The sequence below is a fragment of the Penicillium chrysogenum genome, assembly GCF_028827035.1.
Source record: "Penicillium chrysogenum strain IBT 35668 chromosome Unknown utg000004l_segment0_segment0, whole genome shotgun sequence".
Taxonomy (NCBI): Eukaryota; Fungi; Ascomycota; class Eurotiomycetes; order Eurotiales; family Aspergillaceae; genus Penicillium; species Penicillium chrysogenum.
The window spans coordinates 1,840,180-1,858,288 of NW_026622752.1; the positions used below are offsets into that span (position 1 = coordinate 1,840,180).

The 18,109-nt window shown below is 49.2% G+C and overlaps 8 protein-coding genes across 8 annotated transcripts; 7 read left to right on the top strand and 1 right to left on the bottom strand.

Moving 5' to 3' along the window:
* Positions 1–182: 182 nt before the first annotated feature.
* N7489_006626 (putative histone deacetylase complex subunit (Hos4)) lies at positions 183–3,821 on the top strand (the record flags this gene model as incomplete). Its single annotated transcript, XM_056712376.1, has 2 exons — positions 183–3,569; positions 3,621–3,821. 2 exons carry the CDS (start codon positions 183–185, stop codon positions 3,819–3,821), a joined length of 3,588 nt encoding a protein of 1,195 aa, XP_056566091.1.
* A 543-nt stretch (positions 3,822–4,364) lies between these two features.
* N7489_006627 (40S ribosomal protein eS12) lies at positions 4,365–5,127 on the top strand (the record flags this gene model as incomplete). Its single annotated transcript, XM_056712377.1, has 3 exons — positions 4,365–4,367; positions 4,616–4,934; positions 5,003–5,127. The coding sequence occupies 3 exons, from the start codon at positions 4,365–4,367 to the stop codon at positions 5,125–5,127; spliced, it is 447 nt and encodes a 148-aa protein (XP_056566092.1).
* A 662-nt stretch (positions 5,128–5,789) lies between these two features.
* Positions 5,790–7,773, top strand: N7489_006628 (fungal specific transcription factor domain-containing protein; the record flags this gene model as incomplete). Its single annotated transcript, XM_056712378.1, has 5 exons — positions 5,790–5,905; positions 5,960–6,553; positions 6,602–6,823; positions 6,870–7,144; positions 7,199–7,773. 5 exons carry the CDS (start codon positions 5,790–5,792, stop codon positions 7,771–7,773), a joined length of 1,782 nt encoding a protein of 593 aa, XP_056566093.1.
* A 420-nt stretch (positions 7,774–8,193) lies between these two features.
* On the top strand, positions 8,194–9,863 carry N7489_006629 (cytochrome P450; the record flags this gene model as incomplete). Its single annotated transcript, XM_056712379.1, has 4 exons — positions 8,194–8,277; positions 8,329–9,435; positions 9,485–9,657; positions 9,707–9,863. The coding sequence occupies 4 exons, from the start codon at positions 8,194–8,196 to the stop codon at positions 9,861–9,863; spliced, it is 1,521 nt and encodes a 506-aa protein (XP_056566094.1).
* Positions 9,864–10,692: 829 nt separating this feature from the next.
* Positions 10,693–11,807, top strand: N7489_006630 (uncharacterized protein; the record flags this gene model as incomplete). Its single annotated transcript, XM_056712380.1, has 6 exons — positions 10,693–10,770; positions 10,822–10,925; positions 10,977–11,051; positions 11,100–11,178; positions 11,239–11,668; positions 11,761–11,807. 6 exons carry the CDS (start codon positions 10,693–10,695, stop codon positions 11,805–11,807), a joined length of 813 nt encoding a protein of 270 aa, XP_056566095.1.
* A 245-nt stretch (positions 11,808–12,052) lies between these two features.
* N7489_006631 (nitronate monooxygenase) lies at positions 12,053–13,105 on the bottom strand (the record flags this gene model as incomplete). The annotated part of the gene is made up of 1 exon (XM_056712381.1): positions 12,053–13,105. One exon carries the CDS (start codon positions 13,103–13,105, stop codon positions 12,053–12,055), a length of 1,053 nt encoding a protein of 350 aa, XP_056566096.1.
* Positions 13,106–14,484: 1,379 nt separating this feature from the next.
* On the top strand, positions 14,485–16,149 carry N7489_006632 (uncharacterized protein; the record flags this gene model as incomplete). Its single annotated transcript, XM_056712382.1, has 1 exon — positions 14,485–16,149. The coding sequence occupies one exon, from the start codon at positions 14,485–14,487 to the stop codon at positions 16,147–16,149; it is 1,665 nt and encodes a 554-aa protein (XP_056566097.1).
* A 309-nt stretch (positions 16,150–16,458) lies between these two features.
* N7489_006633 (MFS transporter) lies at positions 16,459–18,104 on the top strand (the record flags this gene model as incomplete). Its single annotated transcript, XM_056712383.1, has 4 exons — positions 16,459–16,583; positions 16,655–17,641; positions 17,702–17,833; positions 17,864–18,104. 4 exons carry the CDS (start codon positions 16,459–16,461, stop codon positions 18,102–18,104), a joined length of 1,485 nt encoding a protein of 494 aa, XP_056566098.1.
* Positions 18,105–18,109: the final 5 nt, after the last annotated feature.

Sequence of the window (18,109 nt, forward strand, 5' to 3'; positions counted from 1 at the left end):
GTATCGCTCCCGTACCCCGGAGCGGTATTGCCCACGTTTCAAGACTCTCTTTGCGGGTGAAACCCGCGGTCGAGGATCGGCGTTCGCGCACAACTGCTGGCGTTGTCGACCACGGTTGTTTTGTCGGTCGCGTTTCCCCCCAAAATGACGAGCGGCATTTCAAGTCTTCGAGTGCTATCGCTATGAGTGATGTCGAGGCAGTCTCTTTACCAGCTGCCCTGGACGTCGGTCAGAACAGGCTTGCCACGGTAAAGCCAGATCCTGTTGATGCTTCATCACCAGGCAAAGCTCGTGCAAACTCTTACCCACGGGTAGACAGCGATGGACTGACACGTGTACATTCAGAGGGGGAGGAGGATGGGCCTCCCAGTCCTAGGGCAGATTCGGAGGCGGAGACAATAATTCAATCAGGTCGAGAGTCCTTGTCACCGGAGAAGAAAAGGAAGCATATCAAGCACGATCCGAGTCGTCATGAGCTAAATGGAACCGATGGACACCAGCGAAAGAAACCACGGGTGTTTGGCGACACTCGCGAACGCGAACGGGAAAAGGAGCGGAGCCTTTCTCCAAACCACCGAGCAACATCGCCGTCGGTGGTCAAGATCGAAAAGGATGATTCTCATATGTCAGAAACGGAAGGCGTCGCCAATGGGATCGACCGTGCGTCAGAGATAGCTCGTGCCTTCCGTAAACGAAGCTTAAGTGACAGTGCCGAGGAACAACGGGATTGTCGTCGCGCAAACTCCCACACAGCATCCCATCCTGTGGGGGAGCTTAAACATACCAATAATACGCGCCTCTCCAGGCCTCCATCGAACACGCGATCACTCTCACCCAGCCGACCATCTCACCAACGATCTGCTTCGGGCTCCCAGTTTCCGACAAAGAAGAAGGCACCGACCCCCGTGCTCACAGGCTCTGGGCGACAAAGCTCCGAAGATAGACAATCGACATCCTCCTCTCAAAGCGGTTCTCCACTGCCGGGGGCGCATCTGCGGAAGCTTGGCTCTGGAGTCGGTGCGTCCGCGTCGCCTGCTAAGCAAATGGGACCAAAGAAACTGCGTGACAAGAGTGGCCGGACTCCTCTTGCCCGGGCATGCGCGGATCGGAAACATGATCAAGTGATGATGCGGCATGCCGAACGCCCGGAAGACATTAATATCCCCGATAATGCAGGCAACACCCCCCTGCAGATCGCATCGCTTGCTGGAGAAGCCGAGATCGTCAAGTTCCTGCTAGACGCAGGCTGCGAGATTAATACTAAAAACATTGACAAAGACACCCCGTTGATTGATGCTGTGGAGAACGGGAATGTGGAGGTGGTCAAACTTCTGCTTGATGCAGGTGCAAACCCACGAACTGTGAATGCGGAAGGCGATGAGCCTTATGAGTTGGTCCCGTCCTTTGTAGATGACGATGAGTACGATGAGATGCGGAAAGCGCTTGCTGATGCCAAAGCCAATTTGCGGCCTGGTCGACGCTCAGAGGAACACACAAGACCAGAGAGCAAGGAACCTTCTTCACGACGAGCTTCGGCAGTCAGAGGATCGGCAGCTAGCCCCCGAGATTCGCCTCCGATGCGCAGTCCTCCCCCAGTGGGCGCGTCAAATCGGCGAAAGGGCGGACGAAGCGAAGCCACGAGAAACGATCTTCTGTGGACCAAACCCACATTCGAGAACCTTCGCGAGTTTGCTGCTAAAGGCGATGAGGCTGGGGTTGTGAGCATTCTGAATATTTTGCAGAAAGCTGACAATGCTTCCTTGATTGCTGCAGCAAAGGGTGGCCACCACGATGTCCTCTCTCTTTTGTATGCGATGGGTAACGCTGATGCGGATCCTAACCCGTTGCGTGGGCAAAAACCGGGTTACAACACGCCTATGCTTGCTGCGATTGGTCGTGGAAACAGCGCTGTTATTCAGCTTATCCTGAACCAACCCGGATTCAACCCCACGCGACGACTGTTTGAAGACAGGACATATTTTGAACTGTCTCGGGGTCGACAGGGTGAGAACTGGGAGGATGAGTATCAGATTCTGAAGGAGGCCTATGAAAGGTTTGCAGGTTCCGATAAGGGTCGCAAAGACGACTCACCCCGCCGTGCTCGTGGAAAAGAGAAGGAGGAGAAACGCCCCCCACGCAGAGGATCTTCCTCCCCCGTCGCGCGTAAAAAAAACAACAGCCCCAACGCCAACAGAAATCGCGATTCTTTAAAAGACATGGATCCAACCAAAGAAAAGCGTCGTCAAAAAGAACACGATTTATCACGACCATCGGATTCCTCCAAGCCCAAATCTTCTTCATCCGCCAGACGAGACAGCGAGTCTAGTGGAATGGCACCCAACGAAGACATCCGAAAGAGACGACTCATTGCTGGGCGTCGCCCCCAGGAGCGTAGACCAAGTCTCTTTTCGTCTGATTCACTCTCTGGACGCGAAGAGGCACCGAAGCCACGTGTTGATACAGCAACTGACAACGCATTATCCTTGAAGCGCATTCGCACTGATGGTTCCCCGGAACGATCTCGCTCGCGCGGCACAGATGGCGATCGCTTATCTCCCGAGTCCCGCAAAAAGAAGAGACGGGTGATCTCCGAAGATAAGTCTTCTGGTGCGACACATGGTGCACCAAGGCAACCTGATGATGCCAGCAAACCCCATCCTCGCCGACCCTACGATGACTCTACTCGGACTGCTGAACCCCAACCGCACAAATCTACCGAAACCTCCAAGAAGCCCCCGACCCGCCCGACTTCACCACGTCATGATCCTACCACACGTCAGGATCCCATCAAAAAGAACGGCGATACGAAGAGGGAATCGCACGAGCCCAGAGTCGACACCGTGGAAGACACAATGGCCGTCGCGAAACGTATGGAGCTTGAAGCCCATGAACGTCGAAGAGCCCAGGCCAAGAAGGCACAAGAGGAGCGTGCCGCGAACGAAAAGCGTGTTGCAGAGGAAGCCGAACGCGATCGACTTGCCAAAGAAGAAGCTGAACGAGTGGCCCAGGTTGAAAAAGCCGAAGAGGAAGACCGCAAACGCAAGGAGGTTGAACAACGACGCGCCAAACAAGCCGAAGATGATCGTCTGAAGCGATTGGAACAAGAACGCGCTCGAGCTGCTAAGATGCGCCGTGATCAGGAGGCAGCAGAGCACCGGCGCCGTGAGGCACTTCCCAGCCGTCTTCGTGTTGCGGCGAACCTCGTGGGCTCCAACAATCCCCGTGCGAAAAGCCACGACTGGCTCAAGTCTTTCATGCCTCTCGTCACTGCTCTCACCCGTCAAATCGATCCCAGCTGTGGTTTGGATGTCGCCGACGAGAAATGGATCCCGAACTACTTGGTTGCGCCTCTTCTTGCTACCAATGATCTGCAACTTTCGCAATACGCTAGCTGGGAGAAGCGAAGGGCGACACCCACCCAACGTGTGAATCTGTGGCGAGTCACCCGTCGCATGTTGACTCATACAGATGATGTTGGATTCCAAAGCTCGAGCATCGCACAGATCATGCAGAAGGATTGTGACACACGACCCAAGTATTTCGAGATGGAGCATGTGTTCTGGATCCGAGTAAGTTTTCTTGAGCCTTGCAAGTTATGCTGCCCAACTAACAAGTCTTAGCTTTCCGATTTCACAGATCTCGTCCCACACATTCCTCACCTGCATGGCTTAGAACTGCAATTCTTGAGCATGCACGTCGATCCGGAGCCCCCCGATGGCTGGCGCAGGCTTCAGCACTCCCCAACTCAATGGCCATGGCCTGGGAGCCTCGGTCGATACCAACGGAACCGGGCTCAATGGCTATGGCTCTTTTCGATCTAGTACATACGTCTAGTTTTGTTTTCAGCGTCTTTTCGCTAGGACCCGGCGCGATGTCAGCAATTCAGCGAAGTGGTGTACAGGGTGGATTCTGATTGTACGATTATGATACCTCTTGCGTTCAGTGATGATCCTACTATTAGGTAGTTTTGCTGTGGTTTCTTTTGTAGTCACTGTGGTCATGAATTGTAACCATGCATCCCCGTGTCAATAACATAAAGTTCAAACTCAACTTCCCTCCTCATAACGATATAGACATTTGCAGAAAGGCAGCAAAATCAATCTCTAAGTCAGTAATCTAAAGATCAGATTAAACCCGTCATCACACTGCACTCGACGCGTTCGCCCGTGGACATTCATTGTATGTACAACCATATCACGTGACTAAGTCTGCGGGGACCGCATGACATAATCGTAGGGCACACACAGCCGAAAAAAGTCGAAATAGCGGGAAATTTCACGCCGCCCGCACCACTTCTTAATTTCTCTCTCCAACAACTCTACTCTTCGAGGATCATCCGATTTCAAGCATAACTAGCAACAAAAATGGTATGTTCCATGACTGCGAATTACCCTCACACCATACCACCCCCGCCTCGGTTTTCCCACGACAATTGAGATACTGGAATGGACATGGCCCCCGAGAGCGATTGCGTCGCCGCAGCAGAGGCTACCCCTCGTTGGATCTCTTATCTATGCGCTGCACCGGACTAGTCCAATTCCAAGTCTCAAGAGCCACGACAACTATTCAAGCAACGGAACCAATGAAGCACACAGTACTAACAAGAATCCTCTAGTCGGACGGAGAAGAGCCCACATCCCCTGTCGCCCCCGCCGAGGAGGTCGAGGTTTCTGCCGATGCCGGCAGCGGCCAGATGTCCGTCCTGGACGCCCTCAAGGGTGTTCTGCGCGTCTCCCTGATCCACGACGGTCTTGCCCGTGGTCTCCGTGAGGCCGCCAAGGCCCTCGACCGCCGTGAGGCTCACATGTGTGTCCTGAACGAGGGCTGCGAGGAGGAGGCTTACAAGAAGCTCGTCGTCGCTCTCTGCTCCGAGCACAAGATCCCCCTCATCAAGGTTCCCGACGGAAAGATGCTCGGCGAGTGGGTCGGTCTCTGTATGTGTCGCCTCTATTGATCCAGGATACTCATTTGGGGGCGTATTTGCTAATGTTTTGTTCTCCAGGCACTCTCGACCGTGAGGGTAACGCCCGCAAGGTTGTCAACTGCTCTTGCGTCGTTGTCAAGGACTGGGGTGAGGAGTCCCAGGAGCGCTCCGTTCTCCTCAACTACTTCCAGACCGAGCAGTAGATTGTTTCTACTGAGCGGCTGTGAGTAGCAGGTCTCGCTTCAGGCGTCGGGATTGACTGGGGTTTTGCGGTGGGGATCAAAGGAGGAATACATGAGGGATAGATCAATGTCGAAACTACTGGCTGGACTCGGAGTATACCCTCTGGGTTTGGTGTTTATGTTGGTGGAGATTTGATATCTCTGGTCTTTTGAACCTGTCATTTCGAATCACCTAGTTTATAGCCGTGCCCCGTTTACTCGGGTTCGCGGCACCAATGGCATCTGAGCATCTTGCCTACTTTGACAAAAAAGGATAAATTAGCATATGTGCGTCTTGTAAAAGCTTTTAACACAAGTGGTATCAACATTGTCTCATTATCTTTGAGCGATACCTAGATAGGTAGGGCTGGAGAGTCCACCTGGGCACCTGGGCAGGATCCTCCTGAGTCAGCCGGATTTCGTTCCAAGCTTCAACTCCGTGTTTCTTTGTTTCATTGCTCTTTGAGGAAAATCTCTCCTTTTCCCCCTTCTTTTTCGTAAATTCTAATCTTGACGAAAGCGTGCAGATTGCCTTTATTTGCCATCGATGTACTCCGTATTAGGATTTACATCTTTTTGAGAGCATTCTCCAATATCCTAAACCCAACCTAATTTCCCAATCCCGAATCCCACCGGGCATCGGGATGGAATCCGCCCAAATCCCAGGTGGGACCCCTGCGCCATATGGCAGCGCATGTATGAACTGTTCTCGTGCCAAGTGCAAATGTATTATTCCCGCAACTGGTACTGGCTGCGAAAGGTGAGTGACACTGCTAGAGAGTGTGGCAATAGCCTGAACTAAGCACCAGGTTAGATGCCAGCGCCTGAGCAAGGAATGCCGGCCTGCGCAGACAGTGCGCAAGCGAAATAAGCCGAAGTCCAGTTCTAATACCGCCCATCTCGAGGCCAAAATTGATTGGATCATGTCCGCGTTTGAAAATGGTGGTGCTGCCCCCAGTCTTCCTCCAGATTGGCAACCTGTAAACCTAGGACAGAGTCAACGGCATGATCCAAGACAATCTGCATCAATCACTCAAACCCCAACTAGTGTTTCTTCTTCAAATGCCGAGGAAGGACAGTACCCTGCACAATTCCTTCCTTCGTATGATCGGGATATCTTGGGACTGGTCTACGTCCGGCCCGCCATGGCTCAGAAGTACCTCGACCAATTCCGCACTCGGAACTTGCAATATCTCCCCTTTGTCTACATTCCTTCCAACGTAACCTCTGACCAACTGCGCGAGAAATATCCATTCCTTTGGGTATGTATTATGGAAGTGATCACATGTACAAACCCAGAAAAGGGTGACTCTTTCGGGAGAATCACCAATCATATCCATCAGAGAGTTATGCTCGATATTGCGCCGAGCATGGATCTTCTCCTCGGGATTATGACTTTCATATCATGGTGAGCAGAAAAGAACTACCCTTATGAAAACCGCTTTCCTCATTACAGGTCTCTTTGCAGGGTCACATACAGTAAAAGGCCATTTCTTAATGTCTATGCACACATACTAATGGCAGTTGTCGCCGAGCTTGGGATTAATAAAAGTGTCCCAAATGAGTACTCTGCCATGCATTCATTCAAAGTTGCTATTGGAATGAAGCAAACTCCACCCACAGCCAGAACACTAGAAGAGAGGAGGGCTGTACTGGGATGCTTCTTGATATCATCAAGGTAAATAATACATATCCAAAGAAGCTTTCCAAACAGTAATTAACAGCTGTATCACTAGCGCCGCATTGGCAATGTCCAGGATCGACGCTATGCGCTGGACAGCGCACATGGAAGAAAGTCTTTCAGTACTCACTGAGGCTAAGGAGTGCCCCGAAGATGAACTTCTGATTGCACTAGTCAAGGTCCATTTGGTCTTAGACAGAGTCTATCAACTGCGGCGGGATGGTGAAGCTTTCATGCCCCTACCATTCTATCTCGACAGCTTCAAAAATCAATTAGACACAGTGAAGAGCCACATTCCGCCTCATCTTCAACAGCACAGTATGTTTCTACCCCCCCATCAAGTCTCCACAGACATGACTAACAAGACCAAAGGAGTCTTACTGATGTATCTTTACAATGCCGAAATTGTAATCAACGAACTATCAATAGGGGCACCTGCCATGCCACATTCACCTGATCTCCATCGCCTTGACAGCCTTTACACCTCCCTCCGAGCAACAAAAGGCTGGCTCGACGTATGGCTAGAACTTGAAGGAGAGGAGTACCTACAGGTATCATGCGTCATTTTTTTCCAATTCACTCGAGCCATCGTCAACCTGTACAAGCTCACCATTCTGGAGGACCCCGCATGGTCCCAAAGTATGGTCCGAGACACCGCAAATGTCCTCGAATACCTGAACAGAAACGAAGCCATCATCAGAAAGTGCCCAGAATATATCACTTTCGACCAAAGCAGGGAAATGAACATCCTCGAAAAGGGATTGAGAATAGTCCAGGGCATGAGAATGAACTGGGAGCCAAAATTGATGGAAATGTGGCGTCCATATATGCCTGCGAACAACGGTGTCGATAGTGGCACGATCCAGTCTGATGCTATACTATCTGATGTTATGCCTTTCGGTGGGATTGATGAGGCCTGGATGATGGACTTCCTCGGGTCGTTATGAATCTTGATCTGTAACGTTTGAAACCATGGCTAGAGGATGGGATGGGTTGAACAGCTTTATACATAATACCATATACCCCAGCATACTGTTGTCGTATGCTTGAAATCTTTCAGAGTTCCGCAATATACGCATACCCACGAGCTCAGAGGCTACGGAAATGATTTTCTACTCACCTAGGAGCACTAGGGTCTACACAATCCAGGACAACATTGAAATGCAGCGTACCCTCGCTAACATGCACGTCGAGGTGCACGCTAACCAAGCACTAAGACGCTGGGGCATTCATGGAATCCCATGTGACTTGCGGGGAAACGCTTACAGGCCACTTGGCCTATCCTCCAAGTCACAACGGTTTGATTGTCAAGCAGCTGAAATATCTATCGTTTTGCACAAAGACTGCCATTTATGAATACGGACTGAATGTCCATTCTCATAATGGTACCTCGGAATTCTATCATGTGGGCTTTTGATACGATATCCATCATGTATATGGTGGCCATCACTGTAAGTGTTTCAATTTGGCGCGTCTGGGTAACAGCACTGAGGATATTACAGGCATTAGGATATCTTTTATGGACCGTGGTATACAACCTATACATTAGCCCACTGTCGAAATTCCCAGGACCGAAACTTGCCGCATGCACCAATCTCCAAAACCTATACTGGACATCAACAGGGCAGTATCACTACAAACTCAAAGAGCTCCATGATAAGTATGGAGATGTAGTTCGCACAGCCCCTAAATCTCTTGTATATCGCAACCCGCAGGCATGGAAAGATATCTACGGCCACCGCAAAGCTGGAGCCAGGTCATTCCTGAAAGACCCCAAGTTCTACCTCCAGGGGCCGAGAGGGCCAAACCTCCTCAACGCAAACGACGAAGATCATTCAAGAGAAAGGAGATTGCTCTCGCATGCCTTCTCTGAAAAGGCCCTGCGTGAGCAAGAAAGTCTTATTCAGTCACATGTTGACATGTTGGTGGAGCGACTGAAAGGGACGATTTCATCATCACGGGAAACAGTCGACATGTCTCAGTGGTACAACTTCACCACGTTCGACATCATGGGAGACTTGGCCTTTGGGGAGCCCTTTGACTGCTTACAGGAAAGCCAATACCACCCATGGGTCGAGATGGTTTTTGTGAGCCTGAAAGTGTTGGCACTGGCGCGACCACTATTAGTCTATCCTTTTTTGGCACCTATTCTTAGGACGCTGTTCCCGAAAAGGCTCACAAAGATGCGAGAAGACTCATTCACTTTGGCAACAAACAAAGTCCATCGCCGATTGGAGACCGAGGTTGGACGGCAGGACTTCATGGCTTACATCTTGCGATACAATGATGACAGGTCCATGACTGTACGGGAGATGGAAGCAAATGCCGCTTTGCTGATCCTCGCTGGGAGTGAGACGACCGCCAGCCTACTCTCCGGATTCACCTATTATATTCTGGCAAACCCACCGGCCTATCGGAAACTCGTGGATGAGATCCGAGAATCATTCAATTCTTACGAAGAGATTGATTTTCAAAGAGTTGGTCAACTGACTTACCTGAATGCAGCACTCGAGGAAAGTCTGCGGGTGTACCCACCTGTCCCAGCTGTTACTCCGCGGATTGTGCCTAAGGAGGGTGCATTGATCGACGGGCAGTTCGTTCCAGAGAACGTATGTCTCTACTTTCAAGTGTGATCTTTATGTATATTGACTTCAGCAGGTTTCTGTGTCTGGGGCCCACTATTCTACCTACCATTCCGAGTCTCATTTTGCCGATGCGGACTCGTTTATCCCTGAGAGATGGCTAGAGAGCAGAGACAAACGCTTCGAGTCGGACAATCGGCCAGCAGTCCAACCATTCTCACTTGGGCCCCGTAACTGTCTTGGAAGAAAGTGAGTTTTGTTCGATATCGGGAATCAAGCTAATTATATCCTTCCACAGCCTTGCCTATGCAGAAATGCGTCTAATTGCGACCAAGATTTTCTGGAGCTTTGAAATGTCCATGGATGAGAGTTCAACTGGTTGGATAATCCAGGAATCCTACAATATCTGGGAACGCAAGCCATTGATGGTGAAGCTGTCGCTTACACAGCATTGAAAGTGTTGACGAAATTAGCAATGCCTTTGCATTTCGTTTGGTGTGACGGAGCATTGTGGATTGATTGCAATGCAATGTACATAGGTAGCCATTTATATGAAGGCTTATAGGATCAATCACCACATTCGTGATACGAGACGCGGAACGTTGAATATAATGTCACTGTCGATAGCACGTTACTATCTGCCAATAAACAAAATTGTCGATGCTGTATATGCGTATCACGCATATATGGATGCATGGGTTGTCAATCACACTTGTCTCACAGTTTATTTGCCTTTATTATTACTGTGAATGTACATATCTATATCTTGCTGCAAATCCTGTGGCACATACATGTATAAGGTTGTCCTACAAAGGTTAGTCCTTGTTATCCCTATAAACATGTGTACAACTCAGGAACTGAGACATCAATCAACGTTGGAACTGCGGAACTGACATTGAGATTTAGCCGAGCATCCGGGCATAGGACAAGGTTGCACATTTCAAGGCAAGACTTGAGGACTTGATCCCTTTCAACAATCTAGCCCAACCCCAGCTTTAAAATTACACAGCGTGAAGTTTAAGTGAGTTGACCGTTAGGTTTATCAATCTTTCCCGGTGATGCCGGTTCAATGGCAAATCGAGATATCTAGATCAGACGACATGCACATTTGACAAGGCCCTAAATAATGTAACGCAATCGAGAAGCAAAGAAGACAACACACGATAAGGCACGAAGGCAAAGTAGCACGCTCGGATAGCAAATTCGAGTATAAAGCTTGCTTCCCATCCGGCAGTTAAACCCACTACTCACCATTGACTATTCCAAATCATCGCAATCAAAACCATGTTTAGTTTTGTCAATATCCTTGCGCTTGTGCCTTTGGCACTGGCTGCCAGCCCGATCATGTTGGTCCCTAATCAGGTACGGCTATGGAGCGTTTTCACCTGATCAACCCGTTTACTCTTTATCTAGTCCATGATTTTCAAAGAAAACGACTACGCAGTGAACGCTGGTAGGAAAGGAATACCCATTGCGTCTGATGGAAATTGCATGAATTTTGACAATATACCCGACTAGTAAGTTGACTATTCTTCGCATACCTATGAAGTCTTGTTGACCAGTATCAGCCGCATGAATGTTGGATCAATCTATGTCCCATGTTCGTCCGAGGTCAAACAGGACGTGATGTGCTCAATGTACTAGTAAGTAAATAACCTCCGACTACAAGTGATTAGTGCTAAATCATCTAGCGACAACTCTTGCAACAACGAGCTGTTCACGTTTACCCGACCCCATGCGAATTTGCTCAGACGAGCTGTTGGCGATGGTGTAGGCAGACACGTTAGAAGCGTCAAATGCACAACGGTCAATTCTCCTGCTGACAGACAGGGACATATCTTCTCAAGTGATCATGTCTCTACCAAGAGTCCAAGCAACTGCCCCAATGACAGCTGTTCCAGTGAGCTGAACTGTCAGTCAAGCCACCCGGATTATGGCATGTACTGCTCTTCAGGCTCCATGACCTGCCAGAGAACCTCTGTAGCTGGCGCCCTTTGCAGGGAAGACGGCCAGTGTGTTGCGGGTCACTGTCAGAGTGGAATGTGTATGGCTGCCGCAGAGAATCTGCATTGCAAGCGGGGCTCTGAGTGTCCTTCTGGCCTGCGGTGTCGTCCTAACCGTGTTCGCAATTCGTCTGGAGCTTCTAGTGTCGAGATGGTCTGCATGAAAGATGAGGATGTTCGTGGCACGCAGTGCTCGGCTGAAAAGCCTTGTAAAGAGCATATGTCGTGCAGTCTTCAACATGAGACCGACACGTACTGTGAGTGGGATGGTACTTGCGCACTGAATAACACGAGTTGCGTATCCGGCAGTCAATGCTGCTCTGGTGTTTGCAGGGCCAATTTATGCCAGTGATAGTCTTTGTGGAGGATGTCGAGTTTGAAGGAAATGGTATCTAAATTGAGACAGTGACTGGGTTCTAGCTGGTATTATGCGTGTTAGCTGAGGATAATCGAGGTTGAGTGATAATGGGAAATCTTCTCTCTGAAGTTGGACCTCTCTTAAATCTTCCTAACTCGACACGTCCAAGGACATTACCCCACGGATGTCCATAGGGAACCTAGTCTACATATTTGATCAGATTTACAGAGTAACCATATTTGTCAAATCAGCTCAGTCCCATGTAAGTCGTTCAAAATTGTTTCTAGTCTTTTTGGGGACACAGCCGCTGAATTATTCCCATTGCATCCCCCCGAATCTCATTGACAATATCTTCTGCACCTTTCACGCCATGTATAAGTCCCACAGAGGCTCCTGCATATGTCGCGAGTCTCCCTTCAGGGCCCCAGCCTTTATCACCCGTCTTAACAGCTTCGTCATGAAGCCTTTGCAGTTCCTCAAAAGGCTTCCCTTCCTGCTGCTCAACAAATGATTTGTTCACAATAGTCCGGGGGCTATATTCCTCTGGCCACCCAAAAGTGCCCCTGAGTTGGTTATACAGTAAGGTACGCGTGGTTGAGGCAGCACCGTCCACCGCGCGTACGACCTCGTCCTGGTAACCCCGGCTAATGCGTGCTTCACTGGCAGCCAGGAATCGAGTCCCCAATACCACACCCGAAGCTCCAAGACACATCGCCGCTGCAACACCGCGCCCATCTGCAATTCCGCCAGCTGCAAACAACGGAATTTTGCTGTCTGCCATGGCGTCTGCAACTTCGGGGAACAGTGCCATAAGCCCCATTCCATCTTTCGCCCGACCGTGGCCACCGGATTCAGCTCCTTGCACGACAACAATATCTGGCCGCTCACGGTTCTGAAGAAGCTCCTTTGCCTCCTTCAGAGTGCCAATCTGAATCCAGATCTGGGTGTCAGGGGATGCTTGACGGATCTTGCTAGACCAGTCGTCATATTCCTTAGGTCCCTGACGCGGGGCATATAGCCAGGCTGCACATGGTTTATGCTTCTGGATTGCCGCGACTGCAACAGTGATATCATCAGCCCAGAGCTGGTATCCTATGCCGACAGGTAGTGTCGACCCGAGAGGTGGTATTATGCTGGCCTCTTGGCGCATGAGCGATGATGCTTTTTCAAGATCATCACTTGTGTCCTGCGTTTTGGCACCGGGGCCAATGAACCCTAGTCCACCGGCGCGCGAGACGGCTACTGCCAGTGCTGGACTGGACATTACTTTCATGGGAGCGCTGACCACAAATGGACCAGATACCCATGGGTATCGTGATAGCAGGCTTGCTGCCATGGTTTGTGCACGAGAAGGTTGCCAAGTAGTTGGATAATGTTGCAATAATATTATTTGCCTATGCGACTAGACATGTGGGAGGAAGCTTGTTTTGAATGATGCAGTCGCCGAGGCATTTTCGTCGACGTCACATGGGTAGCTCCGCAATATCCGCATTTCCCACGAAGTAATCTTCCCGGCGTGCTTAGCTTATAGTAGGCACGGAGGCCTACTTAGTAAAGAGGGTGAACCTAGTCTAATAAAATGTTTATACCCCGTGTTTCTAAGGTTGAAGTAATATACTATAACGCGATAGACTCCAGCGGTAATAGTATAACAGGATGATGGAATGAGATGCATGGCCCCGGGGTATTAGGAGGATTTAAATACTCCGACCTGACCGGTGTAATCGTCTTCCCAGCCCCACCCGCGTTCTCGGGATGGGTCTGTTTCAACAGCCAGGAATTTCAGGAATTTAGGTACATTTTGTATGGCGCGCTCATACAAAAGGTACATAGGCATGATACTTCAACAATCTAGATTTTTATCACCGTCGAAATACAACATAGCTAATGGGAAGATAGGAGCTCAAATATATAATATAGGCTTAGTTTAATCAGTTTAGCACTAGGACTTATCTATAATGTCTACTTAGGAGAAATAATGACCAATCGTAGAAAAAGTCTCCTTCAGCACACTAGTAGCTAATGACTTTTTTCCTACGCCTAATACTCCTATCTAAGTTGAGTATATTGTCATGATCTACATCTGATCTAGCATCACATGCTAGTATCACATGCTAGATCTATCTGATCGATTAGTTTGCTTTCTTCGATTTGTTTGCTAGTTCTTTGTTTGATATGAGAAGAGACAGGGCTTGCATCGTTTGCACTAGGCCTCGGTTTAATTACAACATAAGCTTTCATAAAGAGAGCTCGCCAGGTCTCTTGCTTCCTTTCCTTCTTTCCTTCCCTGTCTTTAGTATCTTGAATGGATGCACTCTCTTGCTTTGCTTCTGCTGGCTTGTAGATCTGGCACGTCACATATATAAAATGAAATGGCCTACCTTTATATAAGAGATATATATACATATATTTTTCCTAACTTTGTGGAGGGTGAAGAAAATCCAGATTATTGAAGTATCATGCCTATGTACCTTTTGTATGAGCACGCCATACAAAATATACCTAAATTCCTGAATGTGAAAAATTCCTGACTGGGGCTGGGAAGACGATTAGATAAGATAGGAAAATGTCATGTGATTGGACAGGGACACGGACTTGCCGCAATACCCGCGGGTTGATTTCCCCACTCATCTCCTCCTCCGCAATACCCTTCTTATCCCCTCATTCCCGCTCGGAAATTGCGGGATCTCACCACCCGGCATATTGTTCGAAGACATGCCACAATCCGAATCCAAGCGAAAGCGTTCCCGTGTCGCATGTGAGCCGTGCCGGGAACGTAAAAGAAAGTGCGATGGGGCTGAGCCTTGCAGCACTTGCACTCAATGGGGCTATGACTGCCACTACGGACGTCGCCCACGACAGAGGCACCATGCTCCCCAACAGCCTCCAAGGGGAATCATCCCAAACCCAACGTCTCCACAGCACATTAATCCAGTGGATACACATGGGCTGGATCGTCGATTGTGGGCAAACTCCGGTGCTGCATTTGTTCGGAGGATGGGCCTGAATATCGATCCTGCGAAAGCGCCAAAACTCAGCCTATTTGGTTGGAATATTGGAAAGCGGCAACTGTCGTCTGAATCTCAGCCTGTTTACCCTGTGCTGTCTATCACGGATATCACATCCTTGGAACACATGAGAGCCCTCGCTCAGATCTACTTCGCCAAAATTGGTCCATGCTATGGCTTTATTGATTCTTCTCAATTTTTTGAGAGACTGGAGGCTAGATGGAAGCCGCCGATGGTTAGTAGCCTATATGACAGTGTTCTTGGTGGTGTCGCTGCATTGGGTTGTTTGTTTTCCGAACGAAACATGACCATCACCGAATTACATCTCATTGGATCGGCACTTTCTATTCTCGACTCGCACATACTGGGTGGCGCTCCTCCCGTGGAACTTCTCATTGGATGGACATTACGGGTCATATACATGCGAATGACTGACCTGCCTCACTCAACATGGATCGCGAGCTCGAAGTTGATGCATCTGGTGGAAGCTGCGGGATTCCATCTAGAGTCCACTGATTCAGTCTTTCCGCGCAGTATTGACACAGAGTTTGATCCAAACACCCAAAGACGACTCTTCGGCGTGGCACTACATCTTAACATGTGGACGTCTTATGATCTGGGTTTATCAAGAGTGTCTTTCCAGAAGAATGATTTGCCATTGCTTCCATCTACTATCGAGGGTGATTTCACACATGAGCTGCTGGAACTCATTCCATTATCGGCGAGCTTAGACCCGGGAAAGCCAAAGGAAGATGAGATCGACTTAGAAGAAACGCTTTCGCAGATCTTGGAAAGAGTTCATGATGAGCCTCCTTCAGCCATGGCGCAATGCAATCTTGTTCTTTGCATTCTGCGCAGAATCCACACAGAGAAACTTGAAATTTCCGCTCACCTTTCGGAAAAAGCCTTAGCATTGCTGAAGAAGGGTCTTGGTTGCTCACGTACTATGGCAAGCACCTGCAATCCCTGGCAACATATGGCAAACGTACCTTTCCATATCATATGCGTCTTGCTTGTGATGGACACACGCCAATCGCTAGCGATGCTGCCCGAAGCAATGCAGACATTGAAGTTTGTCGCGTCCATTTATGATACGAACACCATGAGAGAAGCCTGGAGTGCGGCTCTCTTGTTAGTTATGCTTCATCAACAGCGGAGGAAAGATGACCTTGCAATCTTCAATAACATCATGAACATGGAGGAGCAAGAAAGGTCAGCTGGACCATCCGCGCAAGAATTTCCAAGCGCGGAAGAATATTCATGGCTAGGGGCTTTGGTCGCTGATCTACCTGGTTTGCAAAGGGATGACCTTGATCAATTTCTGAATTCGGATATGATTGATACTTCAAATTTCTTGGGTGGATCTGGATGAGGGAAGCCCTAGAGGCGCTTGTACTTTTGAGAGGTCTACGTACTTTGATGATATTGTCTTAGATTATTTTAGCTTCGTTTTCAACTTCCTACCCGAAGCCCCGGGCCGGTAGATCATCCTGTTATAGCCGTGCGGAAATTGCGGGCGTCTTTCAGTGCCTGGCTTGTAAAATTCTCCGTCCCGCAATACCCGCTTCTATACATTGCGAGTCCACGCAAGTTTCCGAAAACTGTTTGTAAAAAGGACATGGAAACTACCAATCTCATTTAAAAAAAGGTGTGTGCTCCTCGCTATATTATCAAGTCCAAAATGCACGAGAAGTCGATTGGGGCGAACAACGCTCTTTCGGCACCTCTTTCCAACCCAGCAAGTTACGTTGATTTCAAAGGGGCTGATGACCCCGAGCATCCTCAGAATTGGAGACTATCTAAGAAGTAAGCCACAGGTCTAAATTAGCCAATGACCTGGTTATTCTGAATGCGAACTGACCGCGATTTCCACACAGACTTTTCAACTCTATCTTAGTGTGCTCGGGGACTCTGATCGTCTCGCTAACAAGCGCCATCTTCGCACCGGGAATCGACAAAGCAAGCCAAGAGTTTAGGGTTGGAACTGTGGTCGGAACACTGGGCACAACCCTCTATGTCCTTGGCTTTGCATCAGGGCCCGTAATCTGGGCACCTGCGTCAGAACTACGGGGAAGGAAATGGCCTCTGACAATTGGAATGTTAGGCGGTGGAATCTTCACCATTGCGTCGGCAGTGGCTAGAAATATCCAGACCTTGGTGATATGCCGTTTCTTCGCTGGCATGTTTGGCGCAAGTCAACTGACTGTGGTCCCCGGTGTACTGGCCGACCTATACAGCAACACCACTCGAGGTGCTGCAATTTCACTATATGCGCTGACTGTCTTCGTGGGACCGTTCATGGCTCCTTTTGTGGGTGGTTTCATTGCGTCGAGTTATCTTGGCTGGCGGTGGACTCTTTACATCCCGGCAATTTTCAGCCTGGCAAATGGGCTGGTGAGTGTTCTCTTCTTGGATGAGACATATTCGCCATGTATTCTCGTGGCGAAGGCTGTTGCTATCCGCAAAAAGTCACAGGATTGTAATATCCGTGCCAGACATGAGGACATCGAGGTCAGCATCCCCGATCTCGTGGAGAAATACTTCACACGTCCACTGAAGTTGCTCTTCACGGAGCCTATCATCCTCGTGGTGTCGGTTTACATGTCCTTCATCTACGGCCTTGTCTATGCGCTTCTTGAGGCATATCCCTTCGTCTTCGAGCATACATACGGAATGACTCCTGCCTTTGCGGGTCTAATGTTCATTGGCCTCATTATCGGAGTAGTGCTCGCGTGTGCCTTCATCCTTTTCGGTCAGTTCGCCTATGCAAAGAAACTGGAAGAGAATAAGGGCACCCCAGTGCCCGAGTGGCGCCTCGCCCCAACACTCCTAGGAGCGCCTGTTTTTACAATAGGTCTTTTTTGGTGAGCAAAATCCCTTTGTATTAGAATGTTGTCCAATATCAGCTAACTGAATGCCCACAGGTTTGGCTGGACTGGGTTCACCTCTCAGATTCATTGGGCTGTACCTGCCGCGGCGGGGATATTCATTGGATTTGGGGTGCTGTGTATCTTTCTTCCGTGCTTCAACTATATCGTCGATGCATATTTGCCAATGTAAGTTCTCGGCCTATCTACTCGAACAAGTCAAAACACCCTACTGACGTACCTGGATATTAGCGCTGCTTCAGCTGTTGCTGCCAATATCATTCTTCGATCAGCAGTAGCCGCAGGGTTCCCGTTATTCTCAAGGCAGATGTTTCAAAACATGGGAATTCAATGGGCTGGCACGTTGCTTGGCTGTTTGGCCGCAATAATGATCCCCATCCCGATCATATTTAGGGCTTATGGACCTTGGCTAAGAGGGAAAAGCAAAGTATTTCCCTAAAGTCA